The 17,219-nt window shown below is 40.8% G+C and overlaps 1 protein-coding gene across 1 annotated transcript in view; it reads left to right on the forward strand.

Moving 5' to 3' along the window:
* Positions 1-614: 614 nt before the first annotated feature.
* Positions 615-17,219, forward strand: part of crybg2 (crystallin beta-gamma domain containing 2) — a gene marked incomplete at its 5' end in the record, with an annotated part of 37,750 nt that continues 21,145 nt past the window's right edge. The window contains 5 exons of the mRNA XM_083981496.1: positions 615-811; positions 6,210-6,303; positions 11,014-11,169; positions 11,633-13,460; positions 14,214-14,271. Of these exons, the coding sequence (XP_083837622.1) occupies positions 615-811; positions 6,210-6,303; positions 11,014-11,169; positions 11,633-13,460; positions 14,214-14,271 (2,333 nt within the window). The remainder of the gene's footprint in view (positions 812-6,209; positions 6,304-11,013; positions 11,170-11,632; positions 13,461-14,213; positions 14,272-17,219) is intronic.

Here is a 17,219-nt window from a genome sequence, read left to right on the forward strand (position 1 = left end):
ATTACTGGTGCATTGATGATAATGTATTTAGGCTATATATTTATTTAAATATTTATGTTTGTATTTTCATCTTAACTTAAGCTTGCTGCTCTACTGTTTTTTTTTTTTTTTTTTTTTTTTTAATTGCCCTTCGGGGGCAGGAGACCTAATACAGGTTATACATATTGTTGACATCTATGGAGGCAGGTATTGAGTGTCTGACCTAAATAATATTGAACTTAAAACTTAAAAAATATATATATTATAACATCTAAATAAAGTTGTGATAATGAGAGAGTTCACATTATAAACTCCAAATATCGTAAGGCTTTATAATAAATCACAATAATAATATTTTCCTCTATCTGTGTATGATGTGGAGTGGGACCATCAGTCATCTAAAGGCGTTGTCACATGGCGGATGCCGGGGTTTGGGTGTAGCTGCTTGGGGGCGTGCCGCCGTTACACCTGCGCTCTGCGCGCCGCACACAGACATGAAGCAGCAGCAGACTTGTCATCTGTTATCAGGCGGTTTCCTCCACAGCCTCTAATGACCGGATCCTCCGCGCTGAAGAAGACGTGACCCCATATTAAAGACCTCTCTCCGCCCTCGGTGACACAATCGCCCGGGGAAGATGGCGAAGAAGAGTTTATCCAAAAAGTCCCTGAAAAGTTTGTTCTCCAGGAGCGAGGCCAACTTGGACGAGTCGGTGGAGAAGGATGCGAAAAATGAGGGGGAGAAGAAGAAGTTTAAGTTCTTCAAGCTGAAGATCAAGTCGAAGAAGGGCTCTTCCCCCGAGAAGGCAGGCCATGGGAGCCAGCAGGTGCTCAGGTATGTTTAAAAATGCCAAGATGTTGGATCAGGAGTCAATCTTCCTGCCTGTGCATGTGTCCTATAGTTCATTATGGAGCAGAAGTCTCCAGTGTTTATCTAGTTTGCTCCAAACCAGTAGGCTAGTCTAGTAGTCTTCATTGCTCTACAACAGTTCCACCCAGATTGTAGGTCTTTGTATTTTATGGGAAGTTTTGAACTTGTGTGACTTGACTTTTTATCAGCTGAGCCTCCAAGCCCACTCACTAATTAGTGTCATGTTAAATCAGAGCAGCTCATCATACAACAGAGAATTCATCAGCCAGTGAAGAGACTGAAAAGAAAAGTTTCTCTTCAGTTGGAGTTTGACAGAGGAAAATAACTGTTTTCAGCCCCACATTTCATCAGTCTCAACAGATTGACCCTGACCCTGTAAGACTGTTGAAATGAGGAGGACTGTGAAACCCATGAAATCCAGTCAATTCTTTGAGTTGTTATGTAACTGTGTGAAAGAGCAAATGAATTGTGACATTAAATATTTTGATTCTGTTATGTACTGCAGAATCTTTGATTGACAGACCGTACCAGCATCAACAAGAGATGTATTCCCTGCATATACCTGGGACTAAATCTATAGCCATATACCTGGCATAAACATGTATATTTAGTTTTAAAAATGCCTGGTTGAAATTATTTTGAGGGGGCCAGCAAAAAGTTACTGTTACCCCAAGAGGAGGCAATTGATTGGGCAACCACAATCTATTAACAGCTGGGTTCTCAGTTATCTGCCCCTTCAATACAAACATTGATTATTGTTTCCACTTTGGTTTTTGGTAACTGTGTTGGACAAGTACAGACTTTTTAAAGCCCAAACAACTCGGTGATGCATTGAGGAAAGTTTTGCCTCATCATTAGCATAGATAATGTTAACGATTTAATGGAATTCTAAACAAAATGGCACAACAGAGAGTGATGACATTGCACAAGGAGAGGGACAAGAGATGCAAGGCAGAATGTTTTCCAGTGAAGCAATAAACGCATTACTCTGAACAGAGCTGCTACCACCATCTGGTAAATTGCTCATTTGTAAACAGCGAAGTCTGCTCGACAGTCAATGTAATAATCAATTTAAGATTATGATCCTTAAACAAGGATCAGTGTTTCTAAATTGCAAGCAGTCCATTTGCGATAAGGCAATATTGACCTCTGTGCAGCACTGATGAGAACTAATGGTGATGATCATTAGTGCAAACTAATGTAGAAATCCTAAGTGCTGTTGGGGTGATATCAATACTGCTATCAGTGGATTGACACACACACACACGTCTGGTCTAGAGTGGGGAGTCTGGGGACAAATGGACTAAGACATCAAACAGGGTAATATGTCAACAATGTGTTGCACACTTTACAATGTGGCCTTTACATTTCCACCACTTTTAGTTGAAAAGGTTTGAGTTAATGTGGACCAAAGTCAAGTGCAACTTACTGTAACTCTGGACGCTGGCGTTGAACGGAATAACCTACACATCAGACATTTTAGGGCAAGAACTGCACGGTGCTCTGTTTAAGCCTCACACAATATACAAGTGAAGGTGGGTGTTTGTAGATACACAAGTGAGGCGGCGGTTGAGCCACGAATCACATGACTATGTCATCATGTTGTGTCCATGTGGTTGTAGACCAGACTGAGTGACACCCTGTGTTTGCGCAGAGAGACAAATAAATGATGGAGCTGACACCAGGAGAACCGCCTTTGTACACAAGAGCACAAGGGTAAAGTTTAAAAGGGTATGGAGGGGACACGCTCAGTTTGAAATGATAAACAAACCTCCACTGATGTATATGTTCTCTATAGGACAGAAGTACAATGACAAAAACAGGATAAAAGAATGATAGGTCATACTCTTTGTCAGGCACTGTCACTTTCTAGAAGCATTAATCAGCTGTATTCTATTAGCATTAACTTGATTTTCAGTGTTTTAGCTGAGTGTCCTAGATCCTCCAAGAGTCCATGTAGAGACTAAATCTGTTTTTGTTGGTGGTGCTTGGATTTAGTTTTAATCCATGTCCAGGGTTTTATCTGACCAAGATTTAAAGGGATTTCATGGTCTTGGAAATAAATCTTCAAGTTATTTAGTTTGTTTTGACTTTGTAGCATTTCATACAGTTCAAGGTGATGTCAAAGTCACGCTGGATCTCGACACTTAAATCCTGCTGTAGGAAATTCCTGAGGAAAGACTCAAGTCTCCTTTTCAAAGAAGTCAAACACACCCAGAGTTTTCAGCATGTATGTTGTCTGGCTCTGGACTGGAGCTGTGGATTAATAGAAGTACTGTAGAGAAACCTGCAGCCCCACATGCCTGTTGCATTGCTATGGAAAGACCAAATACACACACACTTATCATCATTGTGCCTAAGGATACAGTCACAGATGTCTCATCTTGTGCTGAAATATCTGTCATTATTCAGAACAATTGAGTGTTAATGAATCACTGTACAGTATGGTGGAACCTGTTGCATTTGTGCAATTAACACTGTACTCATCTTGCTGCAGTGTCAAGTAGAAATATGTACCCTTCCACAAAACCTGAAGAATGAATATATATGTATATATATTTGGATTTGTAGTTTTGGTTGGACAAAAAGACAACTGTAAAGTTGTAATCTTGTGATATGCAGTAATGGGTATTTTGGTTTGGTCATTATAGTGAGGCTGGCTCTGTAAGTGTGAATGTCACTGACTGACTGACTGATCAAGTTGCATAATTGGCCTGTGTTTGCGATGTTCTATGCTGTCCACATGGATTATTTTAAATGTAAATATTGCTGCAAAACCTAAATAATTAAATTTGAGTTTGTGTTGAACAGCCTGTATGAACATGCGCCAATACTTGTATATCTTCAACAAGCTTATATTGACTGATATAACAATAGATACACTTTTTTTTGCTCTTGTTTTGGTTTATGGGCTGGATATTAATCAAAATATAAAGGATAGCTAGAATATCCAATAATTTGAATAATCATCAGTTGCTGCACTAAGATTATACATATCAGAGTGGACCACAGTATAAACAACCTGCTGATATCTTGTAATAAAACCCAAGCAGACCCTACAGGACCACTGTTAATGATAAACAGGCTCTGTCCTATGTTTATTTTGGACTTTGTCTTCAAGTGGCATTTTTCTATTCCTCAACATTGTCTGGCTCTATTGACGGACTGGGCCGGAGAAATTCATAAAGGCAGGATTCAGCGAAGTTAAACATGGCTTTGTCAGTAAAATCAATGGTGGGCTTTAAGAGGTAAATCTCTTGACACTGCTGTCGAGTTAATTTATATATGCTCTGCTCAGTCCATTCATCTTGGTTAAACAGGGTTATTGATTCCAAATAATACCACAGCTTAAAGAATTTTTGAGTGGACAATGTGAAGTATCAGTCTGACACAAGATATAGATAATCCCTTTCTCAAGGGAGGGATCGCTGAACTGTCTCTGCAAACACAATATAGAAGTAATTTATTGGCATAATATTCGATTGAACTGAATTTCTCTGTTCACTTATGTGCCAAAGACATAACTCAACTGGACATCCTGCAGGTGAAAGCAGCTTCTTCCTACCTTTGTGTTGTATCTGCATTGAAAGTGGAGTACACCACCGAAGCTCGAGCAGTTGTTGCTCATAAAGTGACAGCTGTGTGTTCTGAAGAATGAAAATGGTAAAACATTAACCTCATTATCGCTTCTTTGACAATGGTGCTTCCACAAAGTAAAAATGACATAGTGATGCTGAAAAGATATCATTAAATTGGTCTAAAAGGCTGAGAAAGACATCTTTGCAGTTGTCTTTTTGAGAAACTTTACCTCTGTATGTAGGACATACATACTCTAGTTGATCATGACCATGAAATACATCTCACATACCTCAATGAGCTAACACGTACAAGCCAACAAGTGGTTTGTGCAGAGGAAATGGTGACTAAACCTTTCAAAAGGTCCCAGGTGCCCATTTTATTCCATTTGCATATAGAGGATATGTGGTGTGGCTGTAGCAAATGGTTGTAGATACTATTCAAATGAACACATTTCACTGAAGTAGGCCTCACTTCAGTTCCCTCTCTCTCTGCAGCTGTCTGTCTGCCAGTCTTGTTCTAATCTAAACAAGCACTCTCACATGCTCAGATAGAGAAAGTGCGAGAAGGGCCGGTTGTCTCTCAGTGACATCCTGTTTGACTTGATTCATATCAAAATGCTAATAATGCAGATTCTATTTTTTTCTCCAGGGTGTCAGGTGTTGGAAGCTCAACTTCACACAGTGAACAACCTTGAACGTGCCCCTATAGCTGCTGTGTGTTTACATGTAAAGACACAGTATCCCAGAAAAAGGACATTACGCACTACTCACCCAACCAAAAGCACAGCTTATTTGTGTCACATTCGAGTACACACATAATTTTCTTGTTGTAGGTGACAGTGTATGTGTGAGTGTGCATCTGTATTTATTTGTGCTGCATGTGTGTCTCCATGTGAGTCTTTTGGGATTATACAGGATACACACCAGGACACTTGTCACCTTGATGAGTGAGGAAAGGTGAAGCGACTACCTGCACAACAGCAGCAGCTGAAATTATGTGTGTGTTTGCTGTGCAAATCCATGAATATGAATTGTCGTTCAATTCGCACCATAACGCTATAAATTGTGCCGTTGTGATCAATGTTTGCTCGTCACTTGGCTTCCTGTTCCATCCAGGTGCACGGAGGTAAACAGCCTGTGAGTGTGTATGTGTGTGTGTATAAAGAGACCTTTGTACCATTTGTTTGATGTGATGACAGCTTTTGATTATTAATTAAGCCTCTCCGTTGACTTTGAAGACCCTGCTCCGCCGCACACATGGCGCCCACATCCCAGGGCACAAGTCGGAAATAACTGTGAAGACTGAACAAAGACAAAGTTTATATTTTAACTTTATGAAAACAATAGGGTAGTTTATTTTTTTGTAGGTGACAGTGTTGCATTTTATTATGATGATGATGATACATATTTTCTTTGGGATGTCCTTAGACAAACTTAGTCTCTGTTTAGCCGGTTCCATTCAGCATTCCCTCCACAGTGATTCACTGCTTTATTTTGCCAAGCAGCATGTTTTCCCATTTCATTTTAAAGTTACCAGACAGGATGTGATAGACATAGCGACATCTTACAGCAGCATACTGCACTGAACACGGGCCTATGAACATCTGATATTAATGTCAACAAGCATTTGTACTCACACTGCACATTAACTCATTAAGTAATAGAGAAAAGGTCAGTTGTTGGCAATTGGACCACCATCAGATTATTTGCATGTTGTTAACTGTGGGAAATGTTGAAAAATTTAGTTTTAACGGAGCATTTCTACCTCTGTTCCCCCCCTTAAGCGCTGCTGAGCCCAGTAACTCTGCTGGAGAGGATGGAGAAGCCTGGGCTGCCGGCAAGAAGTCTGCTCACTACAGCACTGCACCCAGGTCAAAGGTCAGTTTAGTTCTCTTCACTGTTAACCTCTTTTCACAGGTACTTACCAAGAATTAGGGAGTGTCCAGCTTTTTCCAGCTTTTAAGCCTTTCAGACAGCTCAGACAACCAGGAGAGATTTGGGGCTGCATCATGCCGAAGGATGAGTGTGTTCAAACTGTGTGTGTTTCAGAGATCTACATGCCCACTAGGAATCTGATATGAATAATAACATATTTTATTTTTGTTTTTTGTATTTTGTTTTCAAGCACTGACATAAGGCTTTAAAAGTATCAGAACAGAAAAAAGCAGCAGCATGAAACACCGTTTTACAGTCACATGTGGACTCAGCATTTCACTCATCCCTGTCATGTTCTGTACGGCGAACAATTTGGTCAATTTAAACAATGTCACGTTTAGTTTTAGACAAATTTTCCTGACTATTCTTTATTAGAAACTTTTACTGCAAGGACAGTAAAGATTGTGCGTGTACAAAAAGCTTTCAATGTGTGCTACAGACATGAATCTGAACACATCACTGTTCAATTCAGTATTTGATTTTCCTTTATGAATTAGAGTGTTACCCCCCCCTGTTGGAAATACACTGTCTACAGCATGTGTTTGGAGGAGAGTTTATTTGCACAGATGATATAACTTGTCCTTGTCTCAGAAGATTGTATATATGTCACAGCTTTCCTAAGTTATAAACAAGGAAAACTCATGAGAAAAAGAATCTGAATTAACAAAAAAATGGTAAAAGAAAAAAAAAGGCAGCTGTTGGTAAGAAGAACTGTCAATAACAGAGATCGAAAGGAATTGAACATTCATTAAAACAGTTGTGTAACATAAATCAAGAACGGTTTTGTATGTGCAGCGATAAGATGTAACATGTAGTGCACGAGTCAAACAGTGGTACCACAGCCAAACAGTGGTACCAAACAGATTAATAAACAGAATACAGAATAAACAGTAAAAGAAAGCTTAAAAAAATGTCCAAATCCATTCATGTTGCACCATGTCTGTAAGAATCCTGCAAATCAGGCTCCTGATTCTACAGTTAGACTGTCACTGTTATCTCTACTGTATGTGACAAAGAGAGAGAATAAACTGCAGCTTCCAAATAAAAACAGAACATCAGTCATCAGTTGGTAATAAAATATGAGCTTTAATTACATGCAACCATTATCCCAGCAATTATATGCAATGAAAATATGGCAGCTATTCTGTCAACCAGCAATCAAAAGGTGAGGGATGATTGGTAATCATTGGTAATCAGTTCCAAAACATTCTGTAATTATCCCCTCTGTACTACCAGATCATATTTTGTGCATTATTTCACGATACATTTGTTGTTGTTTAACATCCCATGAAATTATATGAATGGAATAACAGATATCATGTACAGTATGTTATACTGGTGAATTAAGAGAGAACTAATGTTGTCCTATTCCATCATCCCTTAATCTGAAATGCACATGAATTTATCACAGTGTCCTCTATACATGTATTACCGCATTTACCTACAGCTGTTTTTTTCCCAGCCCTGTGAAAATAACTCGTCTTAACAAGAATATTCCAGTTGGATGTATATTATTGGGGAAGATGAACCCCACCTACTCTCTCTCAGCTGACCGTGTGACTCCCTCTCCAACTGTCGCTGCATTCCAGCTGTAGATTGAAGACTCTCCCTCAGGGGCCCACATATACAATTGTATGTGATTCACAAGTACAAGTCATAGATAGCTCTAAGATAAGTATTAATTAATCCCTAAAGGGAAAATAATTTGTCTGACAGCTCATCTACCATTTGCAGAAGAACTGAAACGCCTGATGGCTGTAGGTACAAATGATCTTATATGTACAATATGTGCCATATAAAGAAACAGAGTCATATTTATCCCTTGTTATCACTGAACAACATTCTCATTATTTCAAGCTCTACTCAGTTGCATTCACAGACATACACCTGTACAGTTATGTGACCTTTCTTTATGTCTACAATGCTGCTACATTTTTATTTCATGTTTTAGCTGTCATCTCTAGAGGGCGCCATAGCACAAAATGCAGCACATGCAACATTTTAAGTCTATTCAAGTCACCTGAATTGTTGTGTCTATATATCTACAATGCTACTACAGTTGTATTACTATTTGTATCTGTTTTGCCACGGCTGTGCTTCCTAGGCCTGACTGTAGTAGATATAAGAGATTCAAGGAAGCAGGTGAACTACACTAAATACTTCATAGTCCCTCCAGTAGAGGGCACCAGAGCTTCACTGAGCTCTGATGTGATAAAGTTTCCACTGGTTATGATCAGAACCTGTAGCTGTGACCTGCTGTGGGTCAAATGACATAGGGAGAAATGTAAACCCACTTAAATGTTTTACATCTTAAACTAAAAGTAAATTGAAATTCCACAGGTTAATGTACAAGATGCAGTTGCTGTGTGTGTAAACAAAGTTGAAATGGCTTTGTTTTCAGACACATTCCTCTTTTTATTCCTATTATAAAGGTTTATTGTGGTTAAATTTTCACAGTGATATGTTTGGAAGAGATTAATCAATAAAGTTTTTGAGAAGATATACACAACCATGTTTGTACGTGTATAGACCATACCAGCTTTCCAAATGAAAGTGATACTTAAATGATGTAAAGTGCTCAGAGGATTAAATCCCTTGCTTTGCGTCAGTGAACAGGTGTTATCTGTTAAAAAGGACATGATAGTTCATGTCAGCAGGGCAGGTTTAAGTGCTATTAGTGGATAGCTTTTCAAAATTTTGCAATGTGCGGCCAGACCGCGGTCAACAGACACATCATCATTTAAGATGCACAGAGTCGAGCCCTTTCCAGGGAGACAGTCCTCTCTTCCAAGTTTCCAGACCAACGCATTAAGGATGCACATGAAGGAAGTCAGATGAAATCAGCTGTAAAGGCACGATCAGCAATCAGACACACAAAGAACTGAGGTCTGATGGCTCTGTTTAACACCAGCAAAGTATGTTAGGACACCAGTTACCAGAATTCAGAAATGTTTTGATGATTTGTGGTTTCTTTCTTGGCCACCGTCCTGTGCCTAGCTGCCCACAAAGAGTCATTTATTTTCAATGCTAACTAACCGACCATGATGTGGTTTAATTGGTTGGTTTTATATTGTGTGCACACATGCATCATATACATACAGTAGTTGAATGCTGAAATCAAAGCTGCTTTAGTGGATGTGTCACACACAGTGGAGTTGCCCCGTCCACCCCCAGCGCTCGCTCCACTCTGGTTGTTGTCTTTGCCTTTATGTACATACTTTCCAAACTATCCATCAGAGGAAGAGGTATTTGTTAAGACACACCCAGTTTAAAATCTGGCAGATGGCAGTGACAGCTTTGTGTGCCATTCCCCTTTGTCATCATAGTTTAACAAAGCACACAAACACACTCATACATACATAATCAACAGAGCAGCATCACCTCTTATCTTGTCAATCATCAACAATACACTTCGGTGTCTGTTTAAAATATTTTGGGAGGAATGTGATGGACTGACTGTCCAAAGATACTTTGACATCCTTTTCAATGTTAATCCGGGTTGATTAAATCAATAAAATCACCTTAATGAAGCAGTCATTGTCTAAATCAGTGATGTTGGCTCATGACAAGAGTTCATGGTGAAAAATTGAGTCCTTGAGTTTACAATCCAGTGTCAAGTGACTGTAGAGGTTTGGCTAAACAGGACAATGACAATGACAATTGATATTGGTCTACAATGGTTTGTCCTCAAACATGTGACCCAGCTGCTGAAAAGTGTTTTATAAAAGGAAGAACAGTGCAATCATCAAATTTAGCATGCTGTTTTAAGATTCAGCTTTTCTCACAAGGGAACCGTATAACTTTTTATTTTTAATCTTTCTAAATGAAACCCAGTTGGATGCCCCTGTAGTGCAGCTACCATGGGACCAAGCAGTTCTTGAAGAATAAAGTTGATAGTTCAGGGGAAAACAGTGGAATAGATCAGTTTTTTTTAAAGGTGCATGCTTATTCAGGAGGAAATAGAAAAAAACTGTATTTAGAAAGAAAAATCTAACCTTTGACAAAAATGTAATCAGTTTTCATAAGAATTTTTAAAAGTAAGAAGGTTCAGATGAAGCCTCTACTGTACAGTAGTTCAAAGCAGGACTATTGAACCGGAACTCCAAATCACAGTGTCTGAGACAGCAGCCATCAGGTTTAGTAGATCGTGTTCTACTAGTCTTTCATTTTTCTTAGGGTGGAGCAGCTTTTAAAGTTTGGAATGAAGTTAGGGTGTCAACACTATTCATGATTACATGTCCAAGAATTCATCATGTTTGTTGTGGAATTATTCTTAGATGTGCAATATCCTCATTCTTACCAAGCAGCGTAAGGAGCGTTTGAATATTTCGAGACAGATAAAAAAAAGTTACATCTTATGTTTGTAGGTATCAGAGATTCAGTATAAACAGCAAGCCACATGCATTCCTGTATATTTTTAGTAACAAGTTTACAACTTATTATCTCACTTGTTGTAACGTTTGTATTTGTTTATTTGACAAGAGTGCAAAATACACAACTGGACTGTAGCAATAATGCTAATTAAAATGTGTAGTGCCAAGGCAGGTCACAAATAAGAAATACAAAATACACAAATAAAAAACTATCAAGTAGCTACCTTGAAATGTAATAATTTATATATTCTCTCCTTCCATCATTCCCTCTCCCTCTCAGGGCAAAGAGTTCAGCTACTCAGAGATGGACCTCCGTAAACCCAAACGCTTTGCAACTTTTTCCTTTGGTCTGAAGAAGAGGAAGAGGAGGGATGAAGACAATCTCTCCAAGAGCACGTTCGGCCTTCACAGCCCGGGCATCGGAGAGCACCAGGAGGTAACATCCTTCACTGAGGGGTGTTTTCAATTCATGTCTAATAAAAATGATATATTTTTGTAACTCTGTCCACGGTCCATTGTCAACTGCCCACATTTAGCGGTATTGTTTTATTTCATCCACGGCCTAATAATGTTATCATTATTTCACATTTACATGCTTAGTAAGATATCCATCTTTATACTTTTGGCTTTCGGCTTATTTTTGTATTTTAATAGTTAATAGAATAGAATAATATAACTTGGGGAAGAGTTTGAAACCATTTTATTTTGATGAATAGACCAAATTGATAGAAGAAATGGAAAATTTTGGGAAAACAGTTTCTAGCAAAGATTTATCTTTTAGAATAACATAAATGATAACAAATGCTGGGCACAGGAGGTGACTCGTTGCTTCCTTTCATGTTTTAATATGCATGTTTTCCATTATTTCATGAGTTAAACAGTAAATTGTCTTCTTTTAGACCAACCTGGACTTCAGTCAGGTGGAGCTGGATCAGTCCAAGACAAAGATAGCATTCAGTATGTCTCAACCGGAGCTCGACACCAGTGATACATTTGACATCCCTTCTCCACCCGCTGTGGGCAAAAACCCATCAGGATCTTCTTTCACCCTCCCTCCCTACCCACCACAGTCATTTGTCTCCGTAAACACCCAGCCAGAATCAAAGGAGCCGCTGATCAACAACTCCGCGATTTCAGATGCCCACGGGGAAACCCTGAAGGCACCCATCGCTTCCATAGAAGAGTTCCAGCTGGATGACGAGGAACTGAACGCTCCCGTTCATCATAGCTCATCTGGCAGCGCTGCCAAATCTCCTGCTCCTGTGACTCGCACAGAAAGCATCTCTGTTGTCGATCGCCAGCCTGCACCGTGCGTTCCAGCCAACCAGCCTCCAGTCGCACCTGACACCTCGGATCAGAGAGCAGCAGCAGCAGCAGCAGCGGTCGACCACTGTGATGATGACACCCCGCAGCAGCCGTACATAAAAACAGAGATCTCTCTCACCACCGATGATACATTATCACATCATCAACCTGATGCCCCTGACATGGCTGACGGTGCAGCGCCAAGCGATGAACCCTCCCTGACAAGTGCCGACTCCAGACCTGATGCCACAACTACAGACTCGGCACCAATCCCTCGCAATAACAGTGACATCTCTGCCCGCGGCGTCACTGAAGGAGTCTCAGATTCTCATGTAGAGAGATCTGTTCCTGAAGCTGCCGACAGTGTCACAACAACCTCGGCTGTTAGCGGTGAAAAGAGAACTCCTCGCAGCGAGGATGCAGTTCACGAAGCGCTGTATGAGTCACTTTTCCCGGAGAGTTTTACCTCTGAGGTTATGTCATCTCTCTCTGCGCTTCCACCACAAATCCACACCGAGGTGATACATGTGAGCTCCAAACCTGAGCCCATCATGGTTAAAACCTTAGACGAACATCACACAGAAACTACCATCACATACTCCCGTCTGCCGTCCTCACATGCTCATGGATTGGATGGTGCAGACAGTGGTTACAGCAACACATGTGACAACATCAAGGTCGCTCCAAGAAATGAGAGATTAACCTCTTATCAAACTTTTACTGCGACTGATCTTCAAGCTGATACAGACCAGACCCAACACGGGTGTCTCCCGTCCTCGCTCAGTTCAGCTTCTGAAGCAGCTGGTAAAAACTTTCCCTACTCAGAGCTGACTCGCTCCCATTCAGAGTTAAAATCAGACAGTTCCAGCTCCATTCATGACACAGTCGGGTCAGTTCCCGTGCTTCAAAACTCTGCCCCTCCCGCTTCTGACTATGCAACATCCCAAGGGAGAGATACTCAGGTTACCGCCTCTAAACGGAGAGTGATCCTGGTCAAAGAGTCAGTGTCTGACGAAGCGAGCCCTGACTCTGGCTGTCCCTCTCCTGTGCCCGATAAAATGAGCGCAGGTAAGAATCTGGAGTTAGACATCGAGGCGAGCAAAGGTTTTCATGCTGCGTTTGGTTCTGGATCGACGGATCTTGCCAGCCCAGTGTACCTGAGCGTGGGATCGGATGATAGCAGTGCTGTGGAGATCTACTACAGCGCTGAAGAGGACAATGTAGAGGAGAGCGTGGAAGAAGAGATGTACACGATAGAAGAAACTTACGTGGTGGATGGTGCGAAAGAGATGGAGCGGGGGGAGATGGAAGAAAGAGGAGGAAGCAAGAGAGATGAGAGAGATTTGATGGTGGAGGTGAATGTGAGAAATGAAGAAGAGTTAGAAGTGCGGCAACACCTGAGAGATCCGAGGGTAGAAGCAGGTACAGCTGAGTTTCTTGCAAGCAGTGATGCAGAGATTCAGGAGGAAGAAATAGCCGCCACAGCACTGCCACAGATGAAAGACGAGGAGGAGGAGGAGGAGGAGGAGGAGGAGGAGGAGGAGGAGGAGGAGGAGGAGGAGGAGGAGGAGGAGGAGGAGGAGGAGGAGGGGGTGAGAGAAGAGGAGTTACTGGCCGCACCGGTTCAGCAGGTGAACACACTGATGGTATGCAAGGTTTCTCCACCCTCCAGTGGGCCGCATGTGCAGGGGGAGTGGTCAGAGGGAAACTGGACGGGGGACTTGGAAACAGAAGACCACCTTAATGGAGAGAGGAAACTCCCAGACCGGGAGATCTGATACCCGGCGTACAAAGACGGCAGCAGCGCTGAATGCACAGATGCCACTTCCAGTAACACAAGCTGGGAAGATGTGATCACACCCACAGCTAGAGAGACAGAGGAGCAAGTTTCACTGAGCACGGAGCAGAGAGGAGAAGAAACCAATAGCATCGCTGCAACAAGTGCAGTCGTGCACGCTTCCACTGGAGCAGAGGTTGTCACGGGCGTTTTGACACACTGCACCGAGCTGCCATCAGTCGCCACAGAGACTAAACACAATAGGGCTCCACAGAGTTGTGAGTGGGCGGATACAATTCCACAGTACACAAACAGAAAGGGGAAGGTGCAAGAACAGGTGGCAGTCGAGCTGTCAGACTCGAACACAGACACACGCTGTCCTGATACCGAACCCGCAGAGGCGATTTCAGAGAGACCTGAGCATCCAGCAGCGGCCCAGTCCGACCTGAACCAGGGGTAAGTTACAAGTTGGACATTGATGAGAAAAGAAATGTGAGTTTGCAAATGAGTCCAGGGCTTTAGGTGTACTGGATATTACATAGATGAAGCATGTGAGCGAACAGGTATGGGAAATAATTGTCAGGTGTGTAAGTAACGGGTAATTTTGTCTTTTTAAAGTTCAAGCAGCATCAAGAGAAAGTGAGTGAACGTTGTTGTCATTTTGGAAATTGCAGCCTGTGTAGCTGCTGTGCTGGCATATACAATATGTAGCCTAAGGGTGATGTTAAATGTAGATGTATGAAATAGTGTCGTTAGCACAAAGTGATACACATGTGACAGTATTGTATGGGTATTGGGTAACCTTGCCGTTCTCACCTTACCATCTGATAGGACCCTGCAGTATGTGTATGTGTGTGTGTGTGTGATGGCTAAACATTCCCTCTGGTCGAGAAGTCAGAGGTGGATTAGCTGCTGTTTACAAACACACCTGTCCGCATACCTGTGTCACTTTAAACACACCCGGTTGAATTCTCAGTATGTTAAGTGTTAAATATGTCACCAAAACTTTGATCCTCATGACAGATCGGTTTGATCGGTCCAAGGAGCATTTATCATCTATTAAAAAACAACAGCAACAAAAGAAATAAAAAAAAAATCCATGTACAGTGTTGATGTGGCCAGAGTGAAATCATAGTGGACCAGCATACAGGTCCACTATGGACAACTCTGAGCTATCACTCATTACAATGAGGGTGCAGCATTGATTTATGGGGGTGTAAGGACACAGTGAGTTCATGTGTTGGCTCAGTACACATACACATAGTCCACAACTGGATACTCACCAGATATTTTAAATTCCAGTCTGAAGAAATAGTGATAGTAAATGGTTCCTTACCTTAATATCTGTAAATGCAATAAATGTAATCTTTAAAAACAAAAATAAAATAAGCCAGATCATCTTGAAACGTCTTGTCTCAATTAGGGCTTCAACTAATGATCATTTCCAGATGTTTTAATTTAACTAATTGATTGTTTATTTTGCTAATATTAAAAATAATACTGCAATGACAGTATTTATATGAAAACGTAATGTTTCTTGCTCTGTCTGAATAACAGCTGAAAACACAGGCATATGTTGTGCAATCACACAAAACAAAGGAAAACAGCAAATGTTGAAGCAGATGTTGAAACAGATGTTTGGCAGATTCTGAAGATTAATGTTTTAATCAATTATCAAAGCTATTACTTAACGGAAAAGAACTGCTGATTTATCAGTATATTCTTTAAGCTTAAGTCATGATGTCTTGAATAGATACACTGTGTTGCACAATTGTCTTCCTTGAACATGTGTAATGATGTGTGTTTAGCTGCTGCACAGCAAAGAAACAAACAGAGCTGCAGGAGACACTGACCTGAATGGTCAGTATTTGAGACTGAAATACAAATTTGGCGTGGAATGTCACTTTAAAGTAGATGAGCAGTCCCTACAGTCTTTATATAACATTGATGCTACAGTACATGACTGTCTGTAGCTCCTGAGCCTCCTCTTTTGATCAAATTTAGTTTTGTGCTCAACAGTTTTGTGATGACACTCTGTCCAGGAGCGTCAGCAGCAAAACCACACCCCACAACTCAAATATGTGTACATAACTAATTGTTTATCATTTTGATGAACTAATAATCCTTAAGGTGGTTTGTGAATGAGATATTTTAGGGTGGCAGCTCTTCATGTGTGAGGCGTTTTAGATGATTGTGTATTGAATATCTTTGAGTGTTGGTTATATACAACAACACGTGCTGATGACAATTATCCAATGTCTCTTGGACGAAACAATAATGACTGACCGTGAAACATGACTCCGAGATGAACCACCAATGAGAATAATCATTAGTTGCAGCCCTATTGTTGCATTAATTGGTTGAAACTTGTCCCTACTCACAAGATCATGATCTATTCTGGTTCCACAAGCTGTCCTCTCACCTGTCGAACCGGGTCTCATACCAGAACGCTAATTTGCATCTCGTCACAGATAATGTTTGTATTGCACAGATATGTTCTGGTAGTGCAGCATCGTTGTTAGGCTTCATGTGACGCTGGCTCCTGATCAAGAATTTAAATTCACAGGAACGAATGAGGCTGAAAAGATGAGCATGACAGTTTTGAGGACATGACCACACCTTGACCATATGACTTACAGTATAAGAGTGCACTCTTAGGCACAGCAGTATATGTGGATATCCTTCTATGTGACTGTTTCGGTTTTAAAGTCTCAGCATTTGCAGACATCTCCATATCTTTTTCCTTTTTTTTTTTTTAAAGAGAGGCAAGGTTGATTCTTTTTCCCTGGAGGACAAGATTTTTCTGGACACAGTGTAGTGACAGGTAAACAACATACCTCCATTAGGTAACGTGTGAAAATCCTCATGTTGTAACAATATAAAGGCAAAACTTTAATCTGCTTTGCTGTATTCATAACAAAATGGCATATTTTGGCCACAGGTGGTTTTGATGTTATCGCTTAACTGTTGGTGGTCCGTATGACTCATTTATTTAGTCGCTGTGGCAGATTATTGTTCAGTTTGCTCCTTTGTAAAACCACAAGATGGCAGAAAAGACCTGTTTTTTGGTTGAGTGGCGGAAGATGGCCAGTAGATGTCACTGAGGAGCAAGAGATGAGGAAAGCTCATCACATATGGGAGAAACATGCAGCCGTTCTATATTTGGTGTAACAAACAATCCTATACATATGTATTAATTAGATTACAGAAGGAGCCAATGTTGTTTTTCAAGATATGACCTGATTTCCCCCCCTTTTTAATTACTTTTTTAATTTTAATTTTGCAGATCTCTTGTCGCCTTTGGTAAAATTAGAATAAAAAAAAATTGGATTTGTGTACATGTTGAGTCAAGGTGATGAACTGAAATGATCTGGTTAGATCTTGCCAAATAGTCTCAGAATGAT

Source organism: Trachurus trachurus (genome assembly GCF_905171665.1).
Source record: "Trachurus trachurus genome assembly, chromosome: 11".
NCBI classification, from domain to species: domain Eukaryota; kingdom Metazoa; phylum Chordata; class Actinopteri; order Carangiformes; family Carangidae; genus Trachurus; species Trachurus trachurus.